Source organism: Festucalex cinctus, chromosome 4, assembly GCF_051991245.1.
Source record: "Festucalex cinctus isolate MCC-2025b chromosome 4, RoL_Fcin_1.0, whole genome shotgun sequence".
Taxonomy (NCBI): Eukaryota; Metazoa; Chordata; class Actinopteri; order Syngnathiformes; family Syngnathidae; genus Festucalex; species Festucalex cinctus.
In genome coordinates, this window is record NC_135414.1 from 934001 (window position 1) to 956845 (window position 22845).

The 22845-nt window shown below is 40.8% G+C and overlaps 1 protein-coding gene and 2 long non-coding RNA genes across 8 annotated transcripts in view; 1 reads left to right on the top strand and 2 right to left on the bottom strand.

The window, feature by feature from the left end:
• Positions 1-22845, bottom strand: part of spg21 (SPG21 abhydrolase domain containing, maspardin) — a 183955-nt gene that overhangs the window by 81117 nt on the left and 79993 nt on the right. For 2 of the 6 annotated variants that reach the window (XM_077518229.1, XM_077518232.1), the window contains exons 7-11: positions 21019-21164; positions 16288-16396; positions 16117-16224; positions 15875-16015; positions 12629-15148 (exon numbers count right to left, since the gene is read on the bottom strand). In XM_077518229.1, the coding sequence (XP_077374355.1) occupies positions 15026-15148; positions 15875-16015; positions 16117-16224; positions 16288-16396; positions 21019-21164 (627 nt within the window). In that variant the 3' untranslated portion in view covers positions 12629-15025. Of the gene's footprint in view, positions 1-12628; positions 15149-15874; positions 16016-16116; positions 16225-16287; positions 16397-21018; positions 21165-22845 lie in introns of those variants that run through there. The other 4 variants (XM_077518234.1, XM_077518230.1, XM_077518233.1 and 1 more) reach the window with 3 other exon arrangements.
• LOC144017045 (uncharacterized) lies at positions 6061-8315 on the top strand. Its single transcript, XR_013283073.1, has 3 exons — positions 6061-6472; positions 6842-6928; positions 7010-8315. It is a non-coding gene; the product is annotated as an uncharacterized LOC144017045 (long non-coding RNA).
• On the bottom strand, positions 7724-9334 carry LOC144017044 (uncharacterized). Its single transcript, XR_013283072.1, has 2 exons — positions 8120-9334; positions 7724-7848 (listed from the first exon to the last, which is right to left on the bottom strand). It is a non-coding gene; the product is annotated as an uncharacterized LOC144017044 (long non-coding RNA).

The following is a 22845-nucleotide window of genomic DNA, read 5'->3' on the forward strand; positions in this document are numbered from 1 at the left end:
CTATACTGACTCTGATACTTCAGTTTCAGAAGCAGTTATATCTCTCGATGCAGAAAAGGCATTCGATCGGGTCGAATGGAAATATCTTTTTTATACACTTGGTAGATTTGGTTTTGGTCCTAATTTCATTCAATATATTAATCTTATTTACACAGATCCTACTGCCTCAGTTTTTACCAATGGTATATCTTCTGAATATTTTCCTCTATACAGAGGGACAAAACAAGGGGATCCAGTGAGTCCATTGCTTTTTGTTTTAGCTATAGAGCCACTTTCTATAGCTCTTCGGAGCAGTAATATTATACAAGGTATAACACGTGGGGGTCTGACTCATACAGTCTCTCTCTACGCAGACGACCTCCTGCTCTATATCACTGATCCTGTATCATCTATCCCTGAAATTCTCAAGATCTTGCAGGAATTTGGAAATATATCTGGGTATAAACTAAATTTGAATAAGAGCGAGTACTTCCTTATTAATGGTAACGCTGGAGAATATCCTAATCTCCCATTTAAGTTGTCTTCCTCATCCTTTACATACTTGGGTGTAAAAGTCACCAAATCTTATTATAATCTATTTAAAACAAATTTCATCCCATTGCTTGAGCAGTGCAAACAAGATATTAAAAGATGGTCTATATTACCGCTCTCCCTTATTGGCAGAACAAATTCTGTAAAGATGAATATTGTCCCGAAGTTTTTTTATTTGTTTCAGGCACTGCCTGTATTCATACCACAATCTTTTTTCAAGAGCCTGAATCAAATTATTTCCTCTTTTATATGGGACAATAAACCAGTTCGCATACAAAAGGAATTTATGGAAAGACCTAAAGATGTAGGGGGGCTTTCTCTTCCAAATTTGCGCACATATTATTGGGATGCAAACTTTAATACCATATCCCTATGGTTAAAAGTTTGGGACAATAAGATTCCTGCGTGGCTCCAGATTGAAAAGTCCACTTGTGGCCGATATTCACTCCCTGCTTTACTATGTGCTTCATTACCTTCACTGGTTAGCAGTATTAAAGACAATGTAATTGTAACACAATCGTTACGTATTTTGACCCAGTTCAAAAAATATTTGGGTATTCAGAGTGTCTCTATTCATTCCCTACTTATACACAATCATCTTTTTCAGCCATCTTTTTTGGACAAGGGTTTCAAAACCTGGTATAGCAAGGGTATTCATAGTATTAAGGATCTATATATTGGTGGCACGTTTGCCAGCTTTCAGCAGCTATCGCAAAAATTTGGCCTGACCAATAATCAATTTTTTCGTTATTTGCAGATTAGAGATTTCACCCGCAATAAGATTGCTAATTTTCCTGATCTCCCTCCCTCGTCCTGTTTGAATTCTCTATTAAGTGTTAATAGTCGGACTAAAGGTAGAATATCATTTATTTATTCTCAAATTATGGAATGTTGTGATCAATCCATTTCGCATATTCGAGAACAATGGGAAGCTGATTTAGGTGCTCAGATGTCCGATGAGGAATGGGATACGGCACTTAAGAGAGTCCACTCCTCTTCTATATGCTCTAGATATGCCTTAATACAATTTAAAGTGCTGCATAGATTACATTTCTCGAAGGCTAGGCTGGCTAGAATATTTCCAAATACAAATCCTTTATGTGAAAGATGTAAAAAATTTACTGCTACTTCGTAGCATATGTTCTGGTCATGCCCAAAGATTGTTCCACTTTGGTCTTTCTTTTTTCGAAGTACTCTCTAAAGCTTATGCTTGTCATATTTCACCATCTCCATTGGTTGCTGTTTTTGGTTTTATTTCTGACACAACGGGATCTGATCCCCCTGTTTACTTACAGAGGGTCACTGCCTTTTGTTCTCTATTAGCCAGACGTTTGATTTTATTCAAATGGAAGGATGCCATTCCTCCCTCGAATCACCACTGGATAAGGGACGTTATGCAGAATCTTAAATTGGAAAAGATTAGATGTACCCTCAACGGATCCATCAACAAATTCCACAAAACCTGGGACTCCTTAATAACATATGTGAACAATTTACCTGGTCTGGAACTGTAAATCTTAAATTGCATCATTACGTCTTTGTATTACGTCTATAACAGCTATAAAGTGTAATTGTTTTTTTTTAAATTTATTTTATTATTTTTTTATTTATCTTATTTTGTGTGTGTGTGTGTGTGTGTGTGTGTGTGTGTGTGTGTGTGTGTGTGTGTGTGTGTGTGTGTGTGCGGGTGGGGGGGGGGGGTCTTTCCTATTATGTAAGTCTAATATGGAACCTGATCTGTTTTTGTTGGGGCTGTTCATATCTGTTATTTGTTGGATAAGATTGTTTTATGTGAGAACAAGAATAATGGGGAAAAATCGGGTACGAAATCGGTAATTGTGGGTAAGGCGTGAATCGTAGGAATAATAAAAATACAAGCGCGCATCGCGTGAATTTTAGGAATAGTTTGAAATTGTAATGGCGAAAATCGGATGAATTATGTGGAAGTAGTTACACGTCAAAAAAGTGGGCGGAATAAGAAGAAGAAGAAGAACTAGAAAATGCCATTTCTGGAGAAATGGCGTGTGAAGGCTGGAGAGCTGAATGAATACCTGTGGAATGATTTGGAATAATGTTGAATGATATTGAATGGTGTTGAATGGAAAGTGTAGAATGTGGGAATAATCGGCTACGAAATCGGCAATTGTGAATTTTGGAACTAAAAATCTCTAAGAGCTCATGTCGTGAGTTACTGGAACAGATTGAAGTTGGAATCAAGTAAATCGGATGAATAACGTGGAAGTAAATGGAAAGTGTAGGATGTGGGAATAATCGGCTACAAAATCGGAAATTGTGAATTATAAAACTGAAAAGCTGGAATAGCTCACAGCATGAATTACTGGAATGTACTGAAGTTGGAGTGAGGTCAATCGGATGAATAACGTGGAAGTAAATGGAAAGTGTAGAATGTGGGAATAATCGGCTACGAAATCGGAAATTGTGAATTATGGAACTGAAAAGCTGGAATAGCTCATAGCATGAATTACTGGAATGTACTGAAATTGGAATTAAGTAAATCGGATGAATAATGTGGAAGTAAATAGAAAGTGTAGAATGTGGGAATAATCAGCTACGAAATCGGAAATTGTGAATTTTGGAACTGAAAATCTGGAAGAGCTCATGGCGTGAATTACTGGAATATATTGAAGTTGGAATGAAGTAAATCGGATGAATAATGTGGAAGTAAATGGAAAATATAGAATGTGGGAATAATCAACTACGCAATCGGAAATTGTGAATTTTGGAACTGATAAGCTGGAAGAGCTCATTGTGTGAATTACTGGAATATATATTGAAGTTGGAATGAAGTAAATCGGATGAATAATGTGGAAGTAAATGGAAAATGTAGAATGTGGGAATAATCGGCTACGAAATCGGAAATTGTGAATTTTGGAACTGAAAAGCTGAAATCGCTCATAGCATGAAATACTGGAATGTACTGAAGTTGGAATGAAGTAAATCGGATGAATAATGTGGAAGTAAATGGAAAGTGTAGAATGTGGGAATAATCGGCTATGAAATCGAAAATTGTGAATTTTGGAAATGAAAAGCAGGAATCGCTCATAATGCGTTATACTGACATGATCAAACACATGTGTCCCAAATCAGCGCTGATGACTTTCAGCGTCAGGTGACACTTTGAATTACAAATACACCAATTCGCTCTGCTGCTCACAGGTCCGGTGGCTCACTGGCTTAAGCGCTTGCATAGCAAAGACAGCCCTACGAATGGTTCGCTGGTTCAAACCTCGGATGGAGCAACTTTTGGACATGGACATACTTCTTTTTTTTTTTTTAGTTAAAACTAAAACTTTCTTCTTTTCATTTATAATTCAACCATAATTTCTCATTTGTAATTTACAACCAATTTATCTTTCTTTATTTAACATACATTTTATTGCATGTTCAGACACATTCGCTGCTTCCATTTCACAACTAAAACTTTAGTGATGCCACCAAGTCTTCTGTGGGTCAGTGGATAGATTGGCAGTGCAGTAGCTCATTGAACAGTAAACAGGAGGTGAGGGTTCAAATTCAATCTCAGGCTGGTTGAATTTCAACTTCAGCCTTTTCATTTAATTCATTCATAATTTCTCATATGTAATTTACAGCCAATGTATCTTTCTTTATTAATTTAACATACGTTTTATTTAATGCATTCTGGTTCAGCAAGACATCTCTCAATTACATTTCACACTTCAATGATAACAATAGCGTTCTGCTATTAGCAGTCAGCTTAGCATTCAGCTATTTGCGTCGGCTTTCAGCATCCCACGCAATTTCTTCAGAAATTGCTTAGTCTAGTTATTATAGCATTTTATTCTCAACACTTTTTGCAATCAAACTACTCCTACATTATACTTCCGATTTACACCGTTCAAATTTCAACTTGCTGACAAAATTCACGCCTTTCGGGCTATTTATCGTTTGACTTCATATTACTTACAGTACTCGCATAATTTAATGTTAAAGATCCACTTTTCCCCATTCAGTTTTAATGGGACTGACACTGAATTTTTTCTAAGTCCCATTTTCCACGCCCACTTCCATACATAGAACAGACCATTATGACCGTCTTTTTGATACTGCTCAGTGGCGCAGTTGGGAGAGTGCATGTACAGTAAGCAGGAGGTCGCAGGTTCAAAGCCCACCGCCGACTGTACATTGCACATATGTCCGTGGCAATTACATAAACGGATATTAAGTATACCAACTGACTATCATACCAGGAATTGCGTTATACTGACATGATCAAACGCATGTGTCCCAAATCAACGCTGATGACTTTCAGCGTCAGGTGACACTTTGAATTACAAATACGCCAATTCGCTCTGCTGCTCACAGGTCAGGTTAGCTCACGGGGTTAAGCGCTTGAGCCAGTTGCATAGTGAAGACAGTCCTACGTGTGGTTCACCGGTTCAAATCCCCGATGGAGCAACTTTTTTTTTTTTTTTCTCAGTTTCGTCATAATACAACAAGTTGACATCTATTTCGTTAAATGTCATTTGACAAACCATTTCTTCTAAATTAATCCATATTGCATAATGCATTCTATAATTTCATTGAAGTGATTGAACACGTGGCCCCCATTATTCAGCATCATATGTCACTTTTCAATATAGATACACTGTAAGACATACTTCTTTTTATTTTTTAGTTAAAGCTAAAACTTTCGTCTTTTCATTTATAATTCATCCATAATTTCTCATTTGTAATTTACAACCAATTTATCTTTCTTTATTCATTTAACATACATTTTTTTGAACGTTCGTTCAATGACACATTCGCTGCTTCCATTTCACAACACTTCAACGATGCTACCAAGTCTTCTGTGGGTCAGTGGATAGATTGGCAGTGCAGTAGCTCATTGAACAGTAAACAGGAGGTGAGGGTTTGATACCAGTCTCAGACTGGTTGAATTTAAACTTCAGTCTTTTCATTTATAATTCATTCATAATTTCTCATATGTAATTTACAGCCAATGTATCTTTCTTTATTCATTTAACATACGTTTTATTTAATGCATTCTGGTTCAGCAAGACATCTCTCAATTACATTTCACACTTCAATGATAACAATAGCATTCTGCTATTAGCAGTCAGCTTAGCATTCAGCTATTCGCATTCGGCTTTCAGCATCCCACGCAATTTCTTCAGAAATTGCTTAGTCTAGTTGTGGGATGCTGAAAGCATCCCACATATGTTGTTTCTAACCTTTATTATTATTATTATACTTAAACTTATTATTATTATAGCATTTTATTCTCAACACTTTTTGCAATCAAACTACTCCTACATTATACTTCCGATTTACACCGTTCAAATTTCAACTTGCTGACAAAATTCACGCCTTTCGGGCTATTTATCGTTTGACTTCATATTACTTACAGTACTCGCATAATTTAATGTTAAAAATCTACTTTTCCCCATTCAGTTTTAATGGGACTGACACTGATTTTTTTCTAAGTCCCATTTTCCACGCCCACTTCCATACATACAACAGACCATCTTGACTTGCTTTCAGATATAGGTCGCTTGCACATCGTAATGCATCATGGGAGTTTTTCCTTCGGGCGCCATATTGGGTGTCCGCCGGTTCACAAGGTACACTCGCGAGTTACACGGTAGAGCTTATCAACCTGATGTAATTTTCGCAGTATTTTCACGATTTACCGGAAGATCAAAAACAACGATACAGGCAGAAGGTGTCTCTGTGTGGCGGGATTGATCCTAATTACGTCCTGACCAAGGGTGATTTTTTTTTTGACGGAGAAAGCTTGCTGGCCAAATGTGACATCTCTGGACATCTTTCCCTACCTCGTGTTGACAACATGCTCCATAACACGCCAACAAATCCCTGGAGGCTTACAATTATTTTGTAAGCGGGTGGATACAGAGTGTAAACTTTAACATCGCATCAGAAGAAACGGTTGCTGTTGCACGTAAGTAAACCACATGGTGTTGGTAATTCTGCACACAAAAATGTTGATTTGTTCTCAGGCTTCCTGTTATCATTGTGTTTACATGCACAGCTAGGTTTACCTGATGTGGTTTTTCTAATCATTTTATAACAGGCAAATATGGCAGAGCGTATAAGAATAAAAAGTAACTATGCACAGCCTCCCCGTGGCTTAATTAAATTTAATGCTACCCTTTCACTAGTTACATGTTACTTAATCAACTTATTCTAAATGGTTAAGGTTAACCACTCTCAGAGGACGTATTTTTAGTTTCAGTTTCCAGTACAATAAAACGTGTTCATGGCAACTAGTGAGCATACTGACAGCTTTTCTTATGATCTCACGGTTAAGGAGGCTGTCACAACACCCAATTTCTGTCTGGTGCCAGATGGCAACAATTCCCATCACTTGTCACGACAACACCAATAGTATTACCAGGTATGTATGGCTTTACTTTTTGTAGTTTCTTATTTAATTCTATGTTTCATATTTTCATTACAATGTTTGTAATATTTTCAGATTCAGGCACAGATGAGTTTAACTGGACGGACTTCTGCGACTTTGTGGTGTGGACAAAGTGTGATTGAGCGAGTCCACCCAGATCGCTCGTTTTGGCCAGTTGGAAAAGCCAGAGTTTTTTTTTTCCCAAAATCCCCTCCTTACCTGAACTGCTCGGGAGAGCATTTACTAGATCAGCAGTGGACTTCCAGTGTTCCTGCTCAGCCGCTGTCACCTACCACTTGCTCATGTACTTCAAAGATGCGGAATAAAGTAGTTTTTTGTGCTGCAGCAGATTGTAAAATCAAATGATATCACTTGAAGTGTGCCAATCTAGACTGCCAAAAGGACAGTGGTTTTGTGACAAGTGTGAAACAAGGATTATTGGGAAAACTGTAACACAGTACTGGTACTTGTCTTACATTAAACAAATTTAAAAGAGAGCAACTTTTTCCTCTGTACATAGCATAATGAAAGTCATTGCGTACCCCATCAACATTACATCATACCATCATCTCAGGATGGTAGGCACCTGTGCTAAAATAAACTACATTAATTAACAGTTCAATTTTTAACCCTGAAATTACTACATCTAATCATTATTCACTTCATTTTTTGTGCTTTTAGAAATAATAGAGATTTATGCCATTACTTTAAGAGGGACCATATTGCACATTGAGTCAAATCCTGTCATTTGTATTATGTATAGCTTTGTAAACAAACCCAACAATAGAATTTGTATAAACGCTGCCTTTATTAGCGCCAAACAAACAGTCGCATGTTGTCCTCCTCCAATGCTTTGATGCTCGCCTTCGTTTCCATCATGTCATTGGCAATCAAGTCGGTGTGGCATGAGATCCCTAAAGAAAAAAATAAAGAAAAAATCACAAAAAAACACGGTACCAGTAATAGGTTTAATATAGTAAAGTAGTATAGTTTTTTTGTCAGTGTAAAAGAAATGTACACATTTTGTTGCATTTTTTAATGTATGAACATTGCTACAGGCAAATACTTATTTCTATAAACACTTCCAAATGTCTCTAAAATATAAGGTGCGTGTACACACACAAACAAACACATACATTCACTCATGCATACAATATATCATGTAATGAATTCTGAGTGGCATACCAGAGTCAATGATGTCAGCAGTACTTGAGGGTACAGGTTACTGGAGCCATCTGGCTGCATAACTGCAACAATCTCTGCCACTTCGAGTCGTCTTTTCTTTGCTTGTCTCTCCTGTGCACGTTCATATCTGAGACATAGATGTTGTAACTTGGGACCCAACTTTAATGTTGGAGCCCAGTCGGGATGATTGGACAGAAAAACGGGAGCAGGGCGACCTGTTAAAATAAACAAATATATAAACAAATAAAATATGGAAAGACTGGTTATTTTACCGCAGTAGGGTGGCCGTGAATAAGTTCTTTAGCATGATGTGTAGGCTACCGGGGGTCTGTTTTCTTGCATCACCCCCGGGGGTCTGTTTTCTTGCATCAGCCCCTTCTGTCTCTTTTTTTTCCAAGTTTACATTTTGCCACCAAAAAACATGTTATCGGCATTAAAAGCCCAAGACTAATCAATCCAATTTCAGCAGTAAACACTTTGCACTGGCACTACTTGGGTGAAAATGTTCGATGTTAGCTTTCGGCTAACGTCCGCTAGCCAGCTTGTACTACCGAACTTGCTTGCTCATGAATCCAAAACATAAGCAACTTGCCCATATATGGGCGGTCGAAACGTTATTAATCCTCATGCATTAAATTAAATAAAGGTAAACAAGCTTACCGCTCACAAAGTGATCGCTGCACACACGAGCCCAAAGTAACGACTTCCCTCCGGAGTCCGCACTCCTGTCTCCAGGCCCTGGTTCCTAATTATTTTCGGAATTCGGAAAAAAGACCGACCATTTTCCCCCTTGGCTTTGTTCGAACAGCCAACGATGCAGCAACAATGTACCATTTTAAACGCAGAAAACAAACGTGATAGATACGTGTTAGACCGAATCGCTACGTAAATGGAGGCCACCCAGCATGACGACTACGAGAAATCCGAGGCGGAAGTGACGACATGTGCAAGCGACCTATTGCTTCGTGGCGCAGTTGGGAGAGTGCATGTACAGTAAGCAGGAGGTCGCAGGTTCAAAGCCCACCGCCGACTGTACATTGCACATATGTCTGTGGCAATTACATAAACAGATATTAAGTATACCAACTGACTATCACACCAGGAAATGCGTTATACTGACATGATCAAACACATGTGTCCCAAATCAGCGCTGATGACTTTCAGCGTCAGGTGACACTTTGAACTACAAATACGCCAATTCGCTCTGCTGCTCACAGGTCGGGTGGCTCACTGGCTTAAGCGCTTGCATAGCAAAGACAGCCCTACGAATGGTTCGCTGGTTCAAACCTCGGATGGAGCAACTTTTGGACATGGACATACTTCTTTTTTTTTTTTTTAGTTAAAACTAAAACTTTCTTCTTTTCATTTATAATTCAACCATAATTTCTCATTTGTAATTTACAACCAATTTATCTTTCTTTATTTAACATACATTTTATTGCATGTTCAGACACATTCGCTGCTTCCATTTCACAACACTTCAGTTATGCCACCAAGTCTTCTGTGGGTCAGTGGATATATTGGCAGTGCAGTAGCTCATTGAACAGTAAACAGGAGGTGAGGGTTCAAATTCAATCTCAGACTGGTTGAATTTAAACTTCAGTCTTTTCATTTATAATTCATTCATAATTTCTCATATGTAATTTACAGCCAATGTATCTTTCTTTATTAATTTAACATACGTTTTATTTAATGCATTCTGGTTCAGCAAGACATCTCTCAATTACATTTCACACTTCAATGATAACAATAGCATTCTGCTATTAGCAGTCAGCTTAGCATTCAGCTATTTGCGTCGGCTTTCAGCATCCCACGCAATTTCTTCAGAAATTGCTTAGTCTAGTTACATATGTTGTTTCTAACCTTTATTATACTTATTATATTATTATAGCATTTTATTCTCAACACTTTTTGCAATCAAACTACTCCTACATTATACTTCCGATTTACACCGTTCAAATTTCAACTTGCTGACAAAATTCACGCCTTTCGGGCTATTTATCGTTTGACTTCATATTACTTACAGTACTCGCATAATTTAATGTTAAAAATCTACTTTTCCCCATTCAGTTTTAATGGGACTGACACTGAATTTTTTCTAAGTCCCATTTTCCACGCCCACTTCCATACATACCATATTGACTACCATATTGACTGGCTTTCTGATATTTCTCAGTGGCGCAGTTGGGAGAGCGCATGTACAGTAAGCAGGAGGTCGCAGGTTCAAAGCCCACCGCCGACTGTACATTGCACATATGTCCGTGGCAATTACATAAACGGATATTAAGTATACCAACTGACTATCATACCAGGAAATGCGTTATACTGGCATGATCAAACACGTGTCCCAAATTCGCGCTGATGGCTTTCATCAGGTGACACTTTAAAATACAAATACGCCAATTCGCTGTGATGCTCACAGGTCAGGTTAGCTCACGGCGTTAAGCGCTTGAGCCAGTTGCATAGCAAAGACACCTCTACGAGTGGTTCACCGGTTCAAATCCCCGATGGAGCAACTTTTTTTTTTTTTTTTTTTTCCTGACTCTTCATTAGCATTCTGCTATTAGCAGTCAGCTTAGCATTCAGCTATTAGCATTCGGCTTTCAGCATCCCACGCAATTTCTTCAGAAATTGCTTAGTCTAGTTATTATTATTATACTTATAGCATTTTATTCTCAACACTTTTTGCAATCAAACTACTCCTACATTATACTTCCGATTTACACCGTTCAAATTTCAACTTGCTGACAATATTCACGCCTTTCGGGGTATTTATCGTTTGACTTCATATTACTTACAGTACTCACATAATTTAATGTTAAAAATCTACTTTTCCCCATTCAGTTTTAATGGGACTGACACTGAATTTTTTCTAAGTCCCATTTTCCACGCCCACTTCCATACATACAACAGACCATATTGACTGGCTTTCTGATATTTCTCAGTGGCGCAGTTGGGAGAGTGCATGTACAGTAAGCAGGAGGTCGCAGGTTCAAAGCCCACCGCCGACTGTACATTGCACATATGTCCGTGGCAATTACATAAACGGATATTAAGTATACCAACTGACTATCATACCAGGAAATGCGTTATACTGGCATGATCAAACACGTGTCCCAAATTAGCGCTGATGGCTTTCATCAGGTGACACTTGAAAATACAAATACGCCAATTCGCTCTGATGCTCACAGGTCAGGTTAGCTCACGGCGTTAAGCGCTTGAGCCAGTTGCATAGCAAAGACACCTCTACGAGTGGTTCACCGGTTCAAATCCCCGATGGAGCAACTTTTTTTTTTTTTTTTTTCCTGACTCTTCATTAGCATTCTGCTATTAGCAGTCAGCTTAGCATTCAGCTATTAGCATTCGGCTTTCAGAATCCCACGCAATTTCTTCAGAAATTGCTTAGTCTAGTTATTATTATTATACTTATAGCATTTTATTCTCAACACTTTTTGCAATCAAACTACTCCTACATTATACTTCCGATTTACACCGTTCAAATTTCAACTTGCTGACAATATTCACGCCTTTCGGGGTATTTATCGTTTGACTTCATATTTCTACGGTTTCTAAGACACTTAAAATTGATTACTATAGATTTGGAGCAACCCACAACATCCTTCCTGCGTGGGTGAGCCGCGAAACACTGAGGACACAAATTAGAAGTTCACATGGTCGATCCTGGTGGAAGTCATGTTTTTTTTTGTTTATTTTTTTATATTTCAAATATAAATAACGGCATTTATTCACAACACTTTAAATTACAAATACGCCAATTCGCTCTGCTGCTCACAGGTCCGGTTAGCTCACGGGGTTAAGCGCTTGAGCCAGTTGCATAGCGAAGACAGCCCTACGTGTGCTTCACCGGTTCAAATCCCCGATGGAGAAACTTTTTTTTTTTTTTTTCTGACTCTTCATTAGCATTCTGCTATGAGCAGTCAGCTTAGCATTCAGCTATTAGCATTCGGCTTTCAGCATCCCACGCAATTTCTTCAGAAATTGCTTAGTCTAGTTATTATAGCATTTTATTCTCAACACTTTTTGCAATCAAACTACTCCTACATTATACTTCCGATTTACACCGTTCAAATTTCAACTTGCTGACAAAATTCACGCCTTTCGGGCTATTTATCGTTTGACTTCATATTACTTACAGTACTCGCATAATTTAATGTTAAAGTTCTACTTTTCCCCATTCAGTTTTAATGGAACTGACACAGAATTTTTTCTAAGTCCCATTTTCCACGCCCACTTCCATACATACAACAGACCATATTGACTTGCTTTCTGATATTGCTCAGTGGCGCAGTTGGGATAGTGCCTGTACAGTAAGCAGGAGGTCGCAGGTTCAAAGCCCACTGCCGACTGTACATTGCACATATGTCCGTGGCAATTACATAAACGGATATTAAGTATACCAACTGACTATCATACCAGGAAATGCGTTATACTGACATGATCAAACACATGTGTCCCAAATTAGTGCTGATGGCTTTCATCAGGTGACACTTTAAAATACAAAGACGCCAATCCGCTCTGCTGCTCACAGGTCTGGTGGCTCACTGGCTTAAGCGCTTGCGCCAGGTGAATAGCAAAGACAGCCCGATGAATGGTTCGCTGGTTCAAGCCTCGGATGGAGCAACTTTTGGACATGGACATACTTCTTTTTTTTTTTTAAGTTAAAACTAAAACTTTCGTTTTTTCATTTATAATTCATCCATAATTTCTCATTTGTAATTTACAACCAATTTATCTTTCTTTATTCATTCATTTAACATACATTTTGCGTTCAGACACATTCGCTGCTTCCATTTCACAACACTTCAGTGATGCCGCCAAGTCTTCTGTGGGTCAGTGGATAGATTGGCAGTGCAGTAGCTCATTGAACAGTAAACAGGAGGTGAGGGTTTCGATACCAGTCTCAGACTGGTTGAATTTAAACTTCAGTCTTTTCATTTATAATTCATTCATAATTTCTCATATGTAATTTACAGCCAATGTATCTTTCTTTATTCATTTAACATACGTTTTATTTAATGCATTCTCCTTCAGCAAGACATCTCTCAATTACATTTCACACTTCAATGATAACAATAGCATTCTGCTATTAGCAGTCAGCTTAGCATTCAGCTATTAGCATTCGGCTTTCAGCATCCCACGCAATTTCTTCAGAAATTGCTTAGTCTAGTTATTATTATTGTTGTGTGAAGGCTGGTGGCCTTCACACATATGTTATTCATTCTTTATTATGTGACTGCTGCCCGCAAAGCAGTAGCGATATTAGTATCCAGAAAAAAGGCGCTTATTGTGTGAAGGCTGGAGGCCTTCACACATATGTTATTCTACACCATTCCCGTTATTGTGTGAAGGCTGGAGGCTATTCCATTCATAACATTATTCATGATCATCATTGGAATACTGCAATTGGCTGGCAACCAGTTCAGGGGCACCCCGCCGACTGCCCGAGACTGGCTGGGATAGGCTCCAGCACCCTCGCGATCCTTGTGAGGAGTAAGTGGCAAAAACAATGGATGGATCATCGGATTAACAGAAGGCTAATTTTTTCAGCCAAGTGAAAGAAAAACGTCTTCAGAAATTCATTTTGTCATATGTAGTGATATTTTTGTGATTCAAAACATTAAATGTAGTTTAGAATGTTTTTTGTTTTGTTTTTTTAACGAATGGGTGGCTGAGACTCTTGGGCAACTTCCCTCTGAGTATTGAGCCCGTGAAACACTGTAGTGACGAACTGTGCCCTCTTGATGGCAGTGATGGTCTCTTTCCATGAGAATGATGTGATTTTCTGGCAAAGAAGAAGAGCCGAGTGTTGTGGAGAGGTGGGGGAGAAAAGACGAGTGCTAACCGCTAACCGGAGGCCGCTAAAAGTAGTGATGGCAAAATGAAGCCCCATAAAGCAGTGAACCCCTGCAGCGAAATACTTCACACACACGTAAGGGCTTCAAGATGACTCATTTCCTCGACTACGCCATCATGTGGACAGAAAAATGTATAACATGCTTGGTGCATGCAATAAAATGGTGGGGTGTAAATCATGCTCTAAATACAAAAGAATATATATTTGAAGAGTGTTTTAACATGAATTGTTCATCAAATGTTACTTTGTCTATGTTTGTGCTTATGCAACAAGTGAAAATGTGAAATGAGGTCAAATAAAGTGCTTATTCATTTTTATTTAAAAACAATATTTTTTATTTATATTTTATTTTTTATATTTTTTAATATTTCACCTGCTTTGGAAAAAACTCTTTCACATGGTACTGATGAAGCAGGGGTGCGTCGATATGAGATAGCAAGTTTGTATAGAATTGGACGTGTATATTTCTCTGATTCCCAGTACTGAAGGGGACTTTCAACTGTAAACAGAAAAATGTGAATTTCATGTCTTGTCACATTTTATTTTATTTTATTTTATTTTATTATTGGAATCTGTTAAAATAGTACCGCAATTGCAGTGCATTACCTTCTGAGGTGAGATCTGCTCAAAGTGCTCCCAAACAAGGGAAAATCTCCTCTTTCTTGCTGGTTCCATCGCAAAAAGAAGTTCGTCAAATCGAATGCCAAAAGCAAAAAAAGTAGCGCAATAAGTGAAGGGGAATCCATAACGTTTCTTTGCCGCTTTTATTTCGAACTACAGTCAAACCTAGCGAATCATTTCCTGAATCAGTAACGCGGTACACCTGCTTCGTGGGGCTTCAAACGTCACCACGTACGTCATCAACACACGCATTGACTCGCCGTTCATGAACCACTCATCTACATTACTCGACACACGCTTCAGGGATTCGACCCGAGAAGCACATCACTAGCTAAAAGTGAAGTGTGAAGTGATGGACTGGCCAGGCATGTCTCCAGACCTAAATCCTATTAAACATCTCTGGAGTGTTCTCAAACGGAAGGTGGAGGTGTTGAATATCCGCCGACTCCCTGATGTTGGCATGGAGATGTTGAAGAGGATTCCAGTGGTATCATGTGACACTCTGTGAACTCTATGCACAGGTTCAAGCAGTGCTGGAAAATAATGTTGGCCACGTAAAATATTGACACTCGGGCATTTTTTACTTTGTGGTGTAATCACTTTTGTTGCCAAAAGTAAGCTATTAATGGCTGTATTTTGAGGGAGCAGTACATTTACACTGTTATATAAGCTGTGCAATGATTCTGTCAAAGGTTTGTTTCTTCACTGTTGTCTCATGAAAGGAAAAAATTAAATAACCTGCAGAACTGTGAGGGATGTACTCACTTTTGTGATATTTGTAATATTTTTATCAGCAAAAATGGGGGGCTTTTTATGTTAAAGGGATACCATTTTTGGCAGTCAAACAATATTTTGCCCATAATAAATTTGATATTTTCATTATTTTTCATGTACGATTTGTACCTTTTAAAATCACATTTTGCAACTTGCTGTCGACTGAAAATGACATCACAAGGGCTCAGGTAACCAATCACAGCTCAGCTTGTGAATGTCACATGACCAAACTGCTGTACTTGTGAGGTAATTTTCAGTCGACAGCAAGTTGCAAAATGTGTTTGTAAAGGTACTAATCGTACATGAAAAATAATGAAAATATCAAATTTATTATGGGCAAAATATTCATGTTTGACCGCCAAAAATGGCTAAATAAGTAAAGTATCCCTTTAAAATGACACCCACATTGAAGTCTGGTTTCCAAATAACAGGCAATCACAACAAATTTACAAGCAACTTTTTGGCTGCATTTCATTCTGCCATACCTGTATGTAGAGGTTTACATCAGCACTTCGGCAAAGGTAAGGGAAGTTTCCGCCAGTTTTCAGATGAGCTCGTTTGGCATTTGGAAACAATTTATACATCTCTTCCTTGGCTTCTAAAGACAGTGCACTCTGATCAAAAACCTAATTAGTGTATTAAAAAAAAACACACACACAAAATGGCTAATCAGAGTTACTGTATGAATTAATGTATTGCATTCATACTTGCATGCATTCCCACTTACATCTATTATAGTCACAGCAACATCCTTTATTTTGTGTGGCTCCACATACGAATTCTGACAGTTCAATGTTAACCTAGATGCTATCTCTCTCTGGTTTAGGCTCTCCAGCTACAGCACATAAAATACACATTACTTATTTTCACGGAGGAACAGATGAGCAGATTGCCTTACCCTATCAACCATGAAGTCAATGGCACCAGCCATTTCTGGGTCGACAGGTCCTTTAGCGAAATTCCCTAGAACAATCTTCTTCAACATGAAAGCTGGCATCAACCAAAAACTAAGCAAAGATAATCAAATTAATTTATTTTAAAGGCATACTCACACCAGGCTAATCCAGCCGTGCCAGCCGAGATTCCCCTTCCCTATCCTGTACAATGTTAACACTGCTATTTAAGCAGTGGGGCTTTTGCTATTGTGATGCGCTGCCACTTAATTATATGCTGCATTGTGTTTTTTTTTTTTTTTTTATTCCGTCAGGTGGCTATCAGGTATCATTGTTGTGCAGTGATTCTATTGTGCTGTTGCTGTTGTCTGTGCTGCATTGCATGCTGCCCCGAGCTCTAATGCTACGTTCTCACCAAATCCGAAAAGGCAAACTGGAACGCTTCATTCGTGAGCGTTTCACCTCGTAGAGTGTTTTTAGAACGATTGCTGCTCATTTGCGCTTTCGTGCGCACCGGAGCAGAGGAGGCGTGTCCCTTGGTGAACAAAGAAGTGGAGCACTTTAGCGAGTCAACAAAAAGTGAGCACCGCCAACTACTTTCACTTCTTTCCTGGGACTAAACAGCCATGGCACTATTTTCTCCTTTTTTGAGGAACGTGATAGCACTTTCGCTTTTTTAGTGGCAATCGGGCGGCCGGCATTTGTGCTAGAAATAGCTTTGGCTATACCCATCCAGCAGAACAATTAGAAACTTGTACTTTTTAGCCTAAATCTTTTATGTTTACATATGCTATCATTGCGACATTGAATAAGACGTTGATATGTTTTCTTACCAGTTTCTGGCATTACATGGAGTCAAGTGTTTATCTGTTCCCAAAACTATCTTTACCGTGAATAATTTGACACTTAGTGGCTACCCCCAATTCATGCGTCCATATAACATGTGTCTGTTTCATTTATGGCAACAGTAAACAAAGTGTTTGCAAAAGAGTCTATGTGAAAAAGTCCTTTTCAACACTTAAGACAAATACCTGCCTAAATACAGCAAAAAGGGAATTTAGGTCAAACTTACCGCGCCATGTGCCGAAATGTCCGTTTGTTTCGGCAAACACATAAGACACCGCATTATAAAGCTGTTATTGCGCACGGCGTGTAAAGTAAACATGCTAATTATATGAGGCCATGTGTGTTCGGCTTCGTCCTCTCCCGCTGCCATGTTCCAAACGCCGACAGCGTTTCCGCTGCCTGTGGTCACGTGACTGCATTGTTACGTCTGATTGGTAGAATGTTAAGGGAGACATCATGTGATTATTGTTGCTGTGTCTGATTGGTGAAACGCAGTCATGTGACAGAACCGCTGTCTCTGGTAAAGATAATGAACGAAAAAAGGAGAAAAAAAAAGTAACGACTTTAGTGTACTTCCCACGGGCTCACCACCGGTGGGAGGGGCCAAAGGGGTCGGGTGCAGTGCAGGCTGGGTGGCAGCCAAGAGAGGAGACCTTGGCGGACCGACCACCGGCTACAGAAGCTGGCTCTTGGGACATGGAATGTCACCTCTCTGGCAGGGAAGGAGCCCGAGCTGGTGTGTGAGGCAGAGAAGTTCCGACTAGATATAGTCGGACTCTCCTCCACACACGGCTTGGGCTCTGGTACCAGTCATCTCGAGAAAGGTTGGCCTCTCTTCCACTCTGGAGTTGCACACGGTGAGAGGCGCAGAGCAGGTGTGGGCATACTTATTGGCCCCCGGCTCGGCGTCTGTACATTGGGGTTTATCCCAGTGGACGAGGGGGTAGCCTCCCTCCGCCTTCGGGTGGGGGGACGGGTCCTGACTGTTGTTTGTGAATATGCACCAAACAGCAGTTCAGAGTACCCACCCTTTTTGGGGTCCTTGGAGGGTGTGCCGGAGAGCGCTCCCCCTGGGGACTCCCTCGTCTTGCTGGGGGACTTCAACGCTCACGTGGGCAATGACAGTGAGACCTGGAGGGGCGTAATTCGGAGGAACGGCGCCCCCGAGCGGTGTTCTGTTATTGGACTTCTGTGCTCGTCACGGATTGTCCAGAACGAACACCATGTTCAAACATAAGGGTGTCCATATGTGCACTTGGCACCAGGACACCCTAGGCCGCAGTTCGATGATCGACTTTGTAGTCGTGTCATCGGATTTGCGGCCGCATGTTTTGCGCACTCGGGTGAAGAGAGGGGCGGAGCTGTCAACTGATCACCACCTGGTGGTGTGTTGGCTCCGATGGTGGGGGAAGGTGCCGGTCCGACATGGCAGACCCAAACGTATTGTGAGGGTCTGCTGGGAACGTCTGGCAGAATCCCCTGTCAGAAAGTGTTTCAACACCCACCTCCGGCAGACCTTCTCCCTTGTCCCTGGGAAGGCGGGGGACATTGAGTCCGAATGGGCCATGTTCCGCCCCTCCATTGTTGAGGCGGCCGATCGGAGCTGTGGCCGTAAGGTGGTCGGTGCCTGTCGCGGCGGCAATCTCGAACCCGCTGGTGGACACCAGCGGTAAAGGATGCCGTCAAGCTGAAGAAGAAGTCCTATCGGGCCTTTTTGGTCTGTGGGACAGGCAGTTGACAGGTACCAGCTGGCCAAGCGGAACGCGGCTTCGGCGGTTGCTGAGGCAAAAACTCGGACATGGGAGGAGTTCGGTGAGGCCATGGAAAACGACTTCCGGACGGCTTTGAGGAAATTCTGGTCCACCATCCGGCGTACCAGGAGAGGAAAGCAGTGCACCATTAACACTGTGTATCGTGGCGATGGGGTGCTGCTGACCTCGACTCGGGACGTCGTGAATCGGTGGGAGGAATACTTCGAAGACCTCCTCAATTCCACTGACACATCTTCCTTTGAGGAAGCAGAGTCTGGGGACTCTGAGGTGGGCTCTCCTATCTTTGGGGTCGAAGTCATTGAGGTGGTTAGAAAGCTCTTCGGTGGCAGAGCCCCGGGGGTGGATGAGATCCGCCCGGCGTTCCTAAAGACTGTGGATATTGGGGGGCTGTCATGGTTGACACGCCTCTACAACATCACGTGGACATCGGGGACAGTGCTCTGGATTGGCAGACCGGGGTGGTGGTCCCCCTTTTTAAGAAGGGGGACCGGAGGGTGTGTTCCAACTACAGAGGGATCACACTCCTGAGCCTCCCTGGTGAGGTCTATTCAGGGGTGCTGGAGAGGACGGTCCGTCGGGAAGTCGAATCTCGGATCCAGGAGGAGCAGTGTGGTTTTTGTCCTGGCCGTGGAACAATGGACCAGCTCTAAACCCTCAGCAAGATCCTTGAGGGTGCGTGGGAGTTCGCTCAACCAATTCCACATGTGTTTTGTGGATTTGGAGAAGGCGTTCGACCGTGTCCCTCGGGGAGTCCTGTGGGGGGTGCTTCGGGAGTACGGGGTACCGGGCCCCCTGATACGGGCTGTTCGGTCCCTGTACGACCGTTGCCAGAGTCTGGTCCGCATTGCCGTAAGTCGGATTCGTTTCCAGTGAGGGTTGGACTCCGCCAAGGTTGCCCTTTGTCACCGATTCTGTTCATAATTTCTATGGACAGAATTTCTGGGCGCAGCCGAGGCGTTGAGGGGTTCCGGTTTGGTGGCCTCAGCATTGCATCTCTACTTTCTGCAGATGATGTGGTGCTGTTGGCTTCATCAAGCCGAGATCTCCAACTCTCACTGGAACGGTTCGCAGCCGAGTGTGAAGCGTTTGGGATGAAGATCAGCACCTCCAAATCCGAGACCATGGTCCTCAGTCGGAAAAGGGTGGCGTGTCCTCTCCGGGTCGGGGATGAGATCCTGCCTGACCACAGGCATCTGGTTCGGATGCCTCCTGGATGCCTCCCTGGGGTGGTGTTCCGGGCATGTCTCACCGGCGGGAGGCCCCTGGGTCTACCCAGCACACGCTGGAGAGACTATGTCTCTCGGCTGGCCTGGGAACGCCTTGGGATCCCACCGGAGGAGCTGGTTGAAGTGGCTGGGGAAAGGGAAGTCTGGGTTTCCCTCCTCAAGCTGCTGCCCCCACGACCCGACCTCGGATAAGCGGTAGTAAATGGATGGATGGACTTTAGTGTAGCCAAATATAGCGGAGTAGCGGTCCTTCTTCACACATCTACTCAAGTAAAAGTAAAAAGTATTGTGTGGTAAAACTACTCTTAGATGTACTTTTTTTTTTTTAAAGTTACTCATGTAACGGAGCATATGTAACTCGTTACTACCCACCTCTGCTAATAATACTTAATATTGAGGCACTTACTCGCTAATGCAAGCCCACATTGAGTTCCTCCACGTATTGACTCACTTCACAAGCATATTACAATCTCCTTCATCTGACAATTAGTGTATTTTAATCATAGAAGGGCCAAAACATACCTAATGAAAATTAATCTGCAACCAGAGGGTGCTATAACTGCACAAATGGAAATCAACCTGACATTTTTAACAAATATGTTGCATTTAAATATCGCGAACATGACGACGATATTGTGGCAGTTTTAATATTGCGATATCACGATATTGCGGGTATCGTTACATCCCTGTTTATTGTTAGCGTCGGTATTTACCACAATTGAGATGTTTGTAAATACCCAGTGGCTGCTGATGTCACTTTTCTATCGCTAGTACTTACTAGCTACTACAAACTTGAAATGTCACGTGAGATCAAACATTGCACGGACTGCCGAGTGTGAATATGCCCTTAATCACGTTACGGCATCAAACAGCACAAATATTGAGAGCAAACCTGTTCGCTGTCCATGTCTGGTTAAAGATGGAGGTATCACTGAATGAATTACACAGTATCAAAGACTGCACCCTAGGGGACTTGCATGTAAATTCCGCAAACTTCTGGGCCAGGAAGCCACCCAAGGAAGCACCGAACAGATGAACCTGGAACACATTAGACAGGATTATCATTAGAAAGACTTAAAAAACAGGTGCACAGAAGGGGAAAAAAAACATATATACACATTAACAGTGACCTGCCCTGCCCTGTGTTTACTTTTGCTCAGACTGCATAACCTGGCAATAGCCAGATGGATATGCGCTTCACTCTAGTGAGTTCTCCACAATATGCATCTGGTACCTCTCCACGGTAATACAATAATTCTAGCTGATTGGACAATGCGGCATTCTACACATGGGTGAAAATTTTGTCTTCGTTCTTGCCGAAGGGGGGAAAAGCACAAACATCTTACCAGCTAGAAATGCACAAAGCGCCTCTTGCTATTCAACATTCAACTAGGACACGATGAGTAATTCTGCAAGAACAGAATTAATTGAAGCGTCCATTCGTCTATGTTAAAGTTGTTAGCCCCTGCGTCGGCGCTGGCTTCCTGGTTTCGTCACAGTTCCATATCCCGCCCGCAAACACAATGGCGCTCTGTGATTGGTCCGAACCACCACTTTTGCAAAATACTTCTATTTAGACATGACTACGGAGGGTATGATTTTTTTTCTTTTTTTTTTGCTAATCTGTACCCACAGTTTAGTAATTTGTATCCACAGTTTAGTAATCTGTTTGCACAGTTTATTCATCTTTTCACACAGTTTACTAATCTTTTCACAGTTTACTGTGTTCGCACAGTGTACTAATGTGTTTGCACAGTTTAGTAATCTGTTCGCACAGTTCAGTAATGTCTTTGCACAGTTTAGTAATCTGTGCGTACAGTTTACTAATCTGTGCGCACAGTTTACTAATTTGTGCGCATAGTTTAGCAATCTGGTACAGTTTAGTAATCTGTTCACACAGTTTAGTAGGGATGTCACGATAAGGGCAATATCGTGATATTAAAACTGCCACAATATCATCGTCATATTCACAATATTTAAAAGGAACACATCTGTTAAAAAAAAGTCAGATTGATTTCCATTTGTGTAGTTCTAGCACCCTCTAGTGGCTAGTGTATTAGTGCAATTTAATTTTCATTAGGGATGTTTTGGCATTCTATGTTTACAATCTATGGTAATTGTCAGATAAAGGGGAATCTAATTTGCTTGTGAAGCGATCAAAGTGGGCTTGCAGTTTCAAGTAAGTGCCTCAATATTGTTATTAGATTGTAGGCGGTTTATATGCATTGCTGTTATGTACAAAAGCATAATATTGTGCTTTTTTTTGTTTTTGTTTTTTTAGTATGAGCTCTCTTTTTTATATATTGTGATCTTTTTTAAATATCACCAACTCCTCCACAATATCGTGATAATTATTGTATCGTGACCTTCATATCGTGATAATATCGTATCGTGATGTTTGGATATCGTTACATCCCGACCGTTTAGTAATCTGTTCGTAGTTTACTAATTTGTGTGCACAGTTTAGCAATCTGTTCCCACAGTTTAGTAATCTGTTCCCACAGTTTAGTAATCTGTTCGCACAGTTTAGCATATCAATAAGAAACAAAGAAGAACACTCAAATATATAGATGATAGTTTGATTTATTTGAAAACTGGAGTATTGTTGAGTGTGAAACAGACGAGGAACTCCATGCCATTTTGATTTTGTAGAAATGAGACCAGGTTAAAATTTGTGTTTTTTTTAAAGACTAGGAGGAAGCCGCAGCGTCTTCAGCAA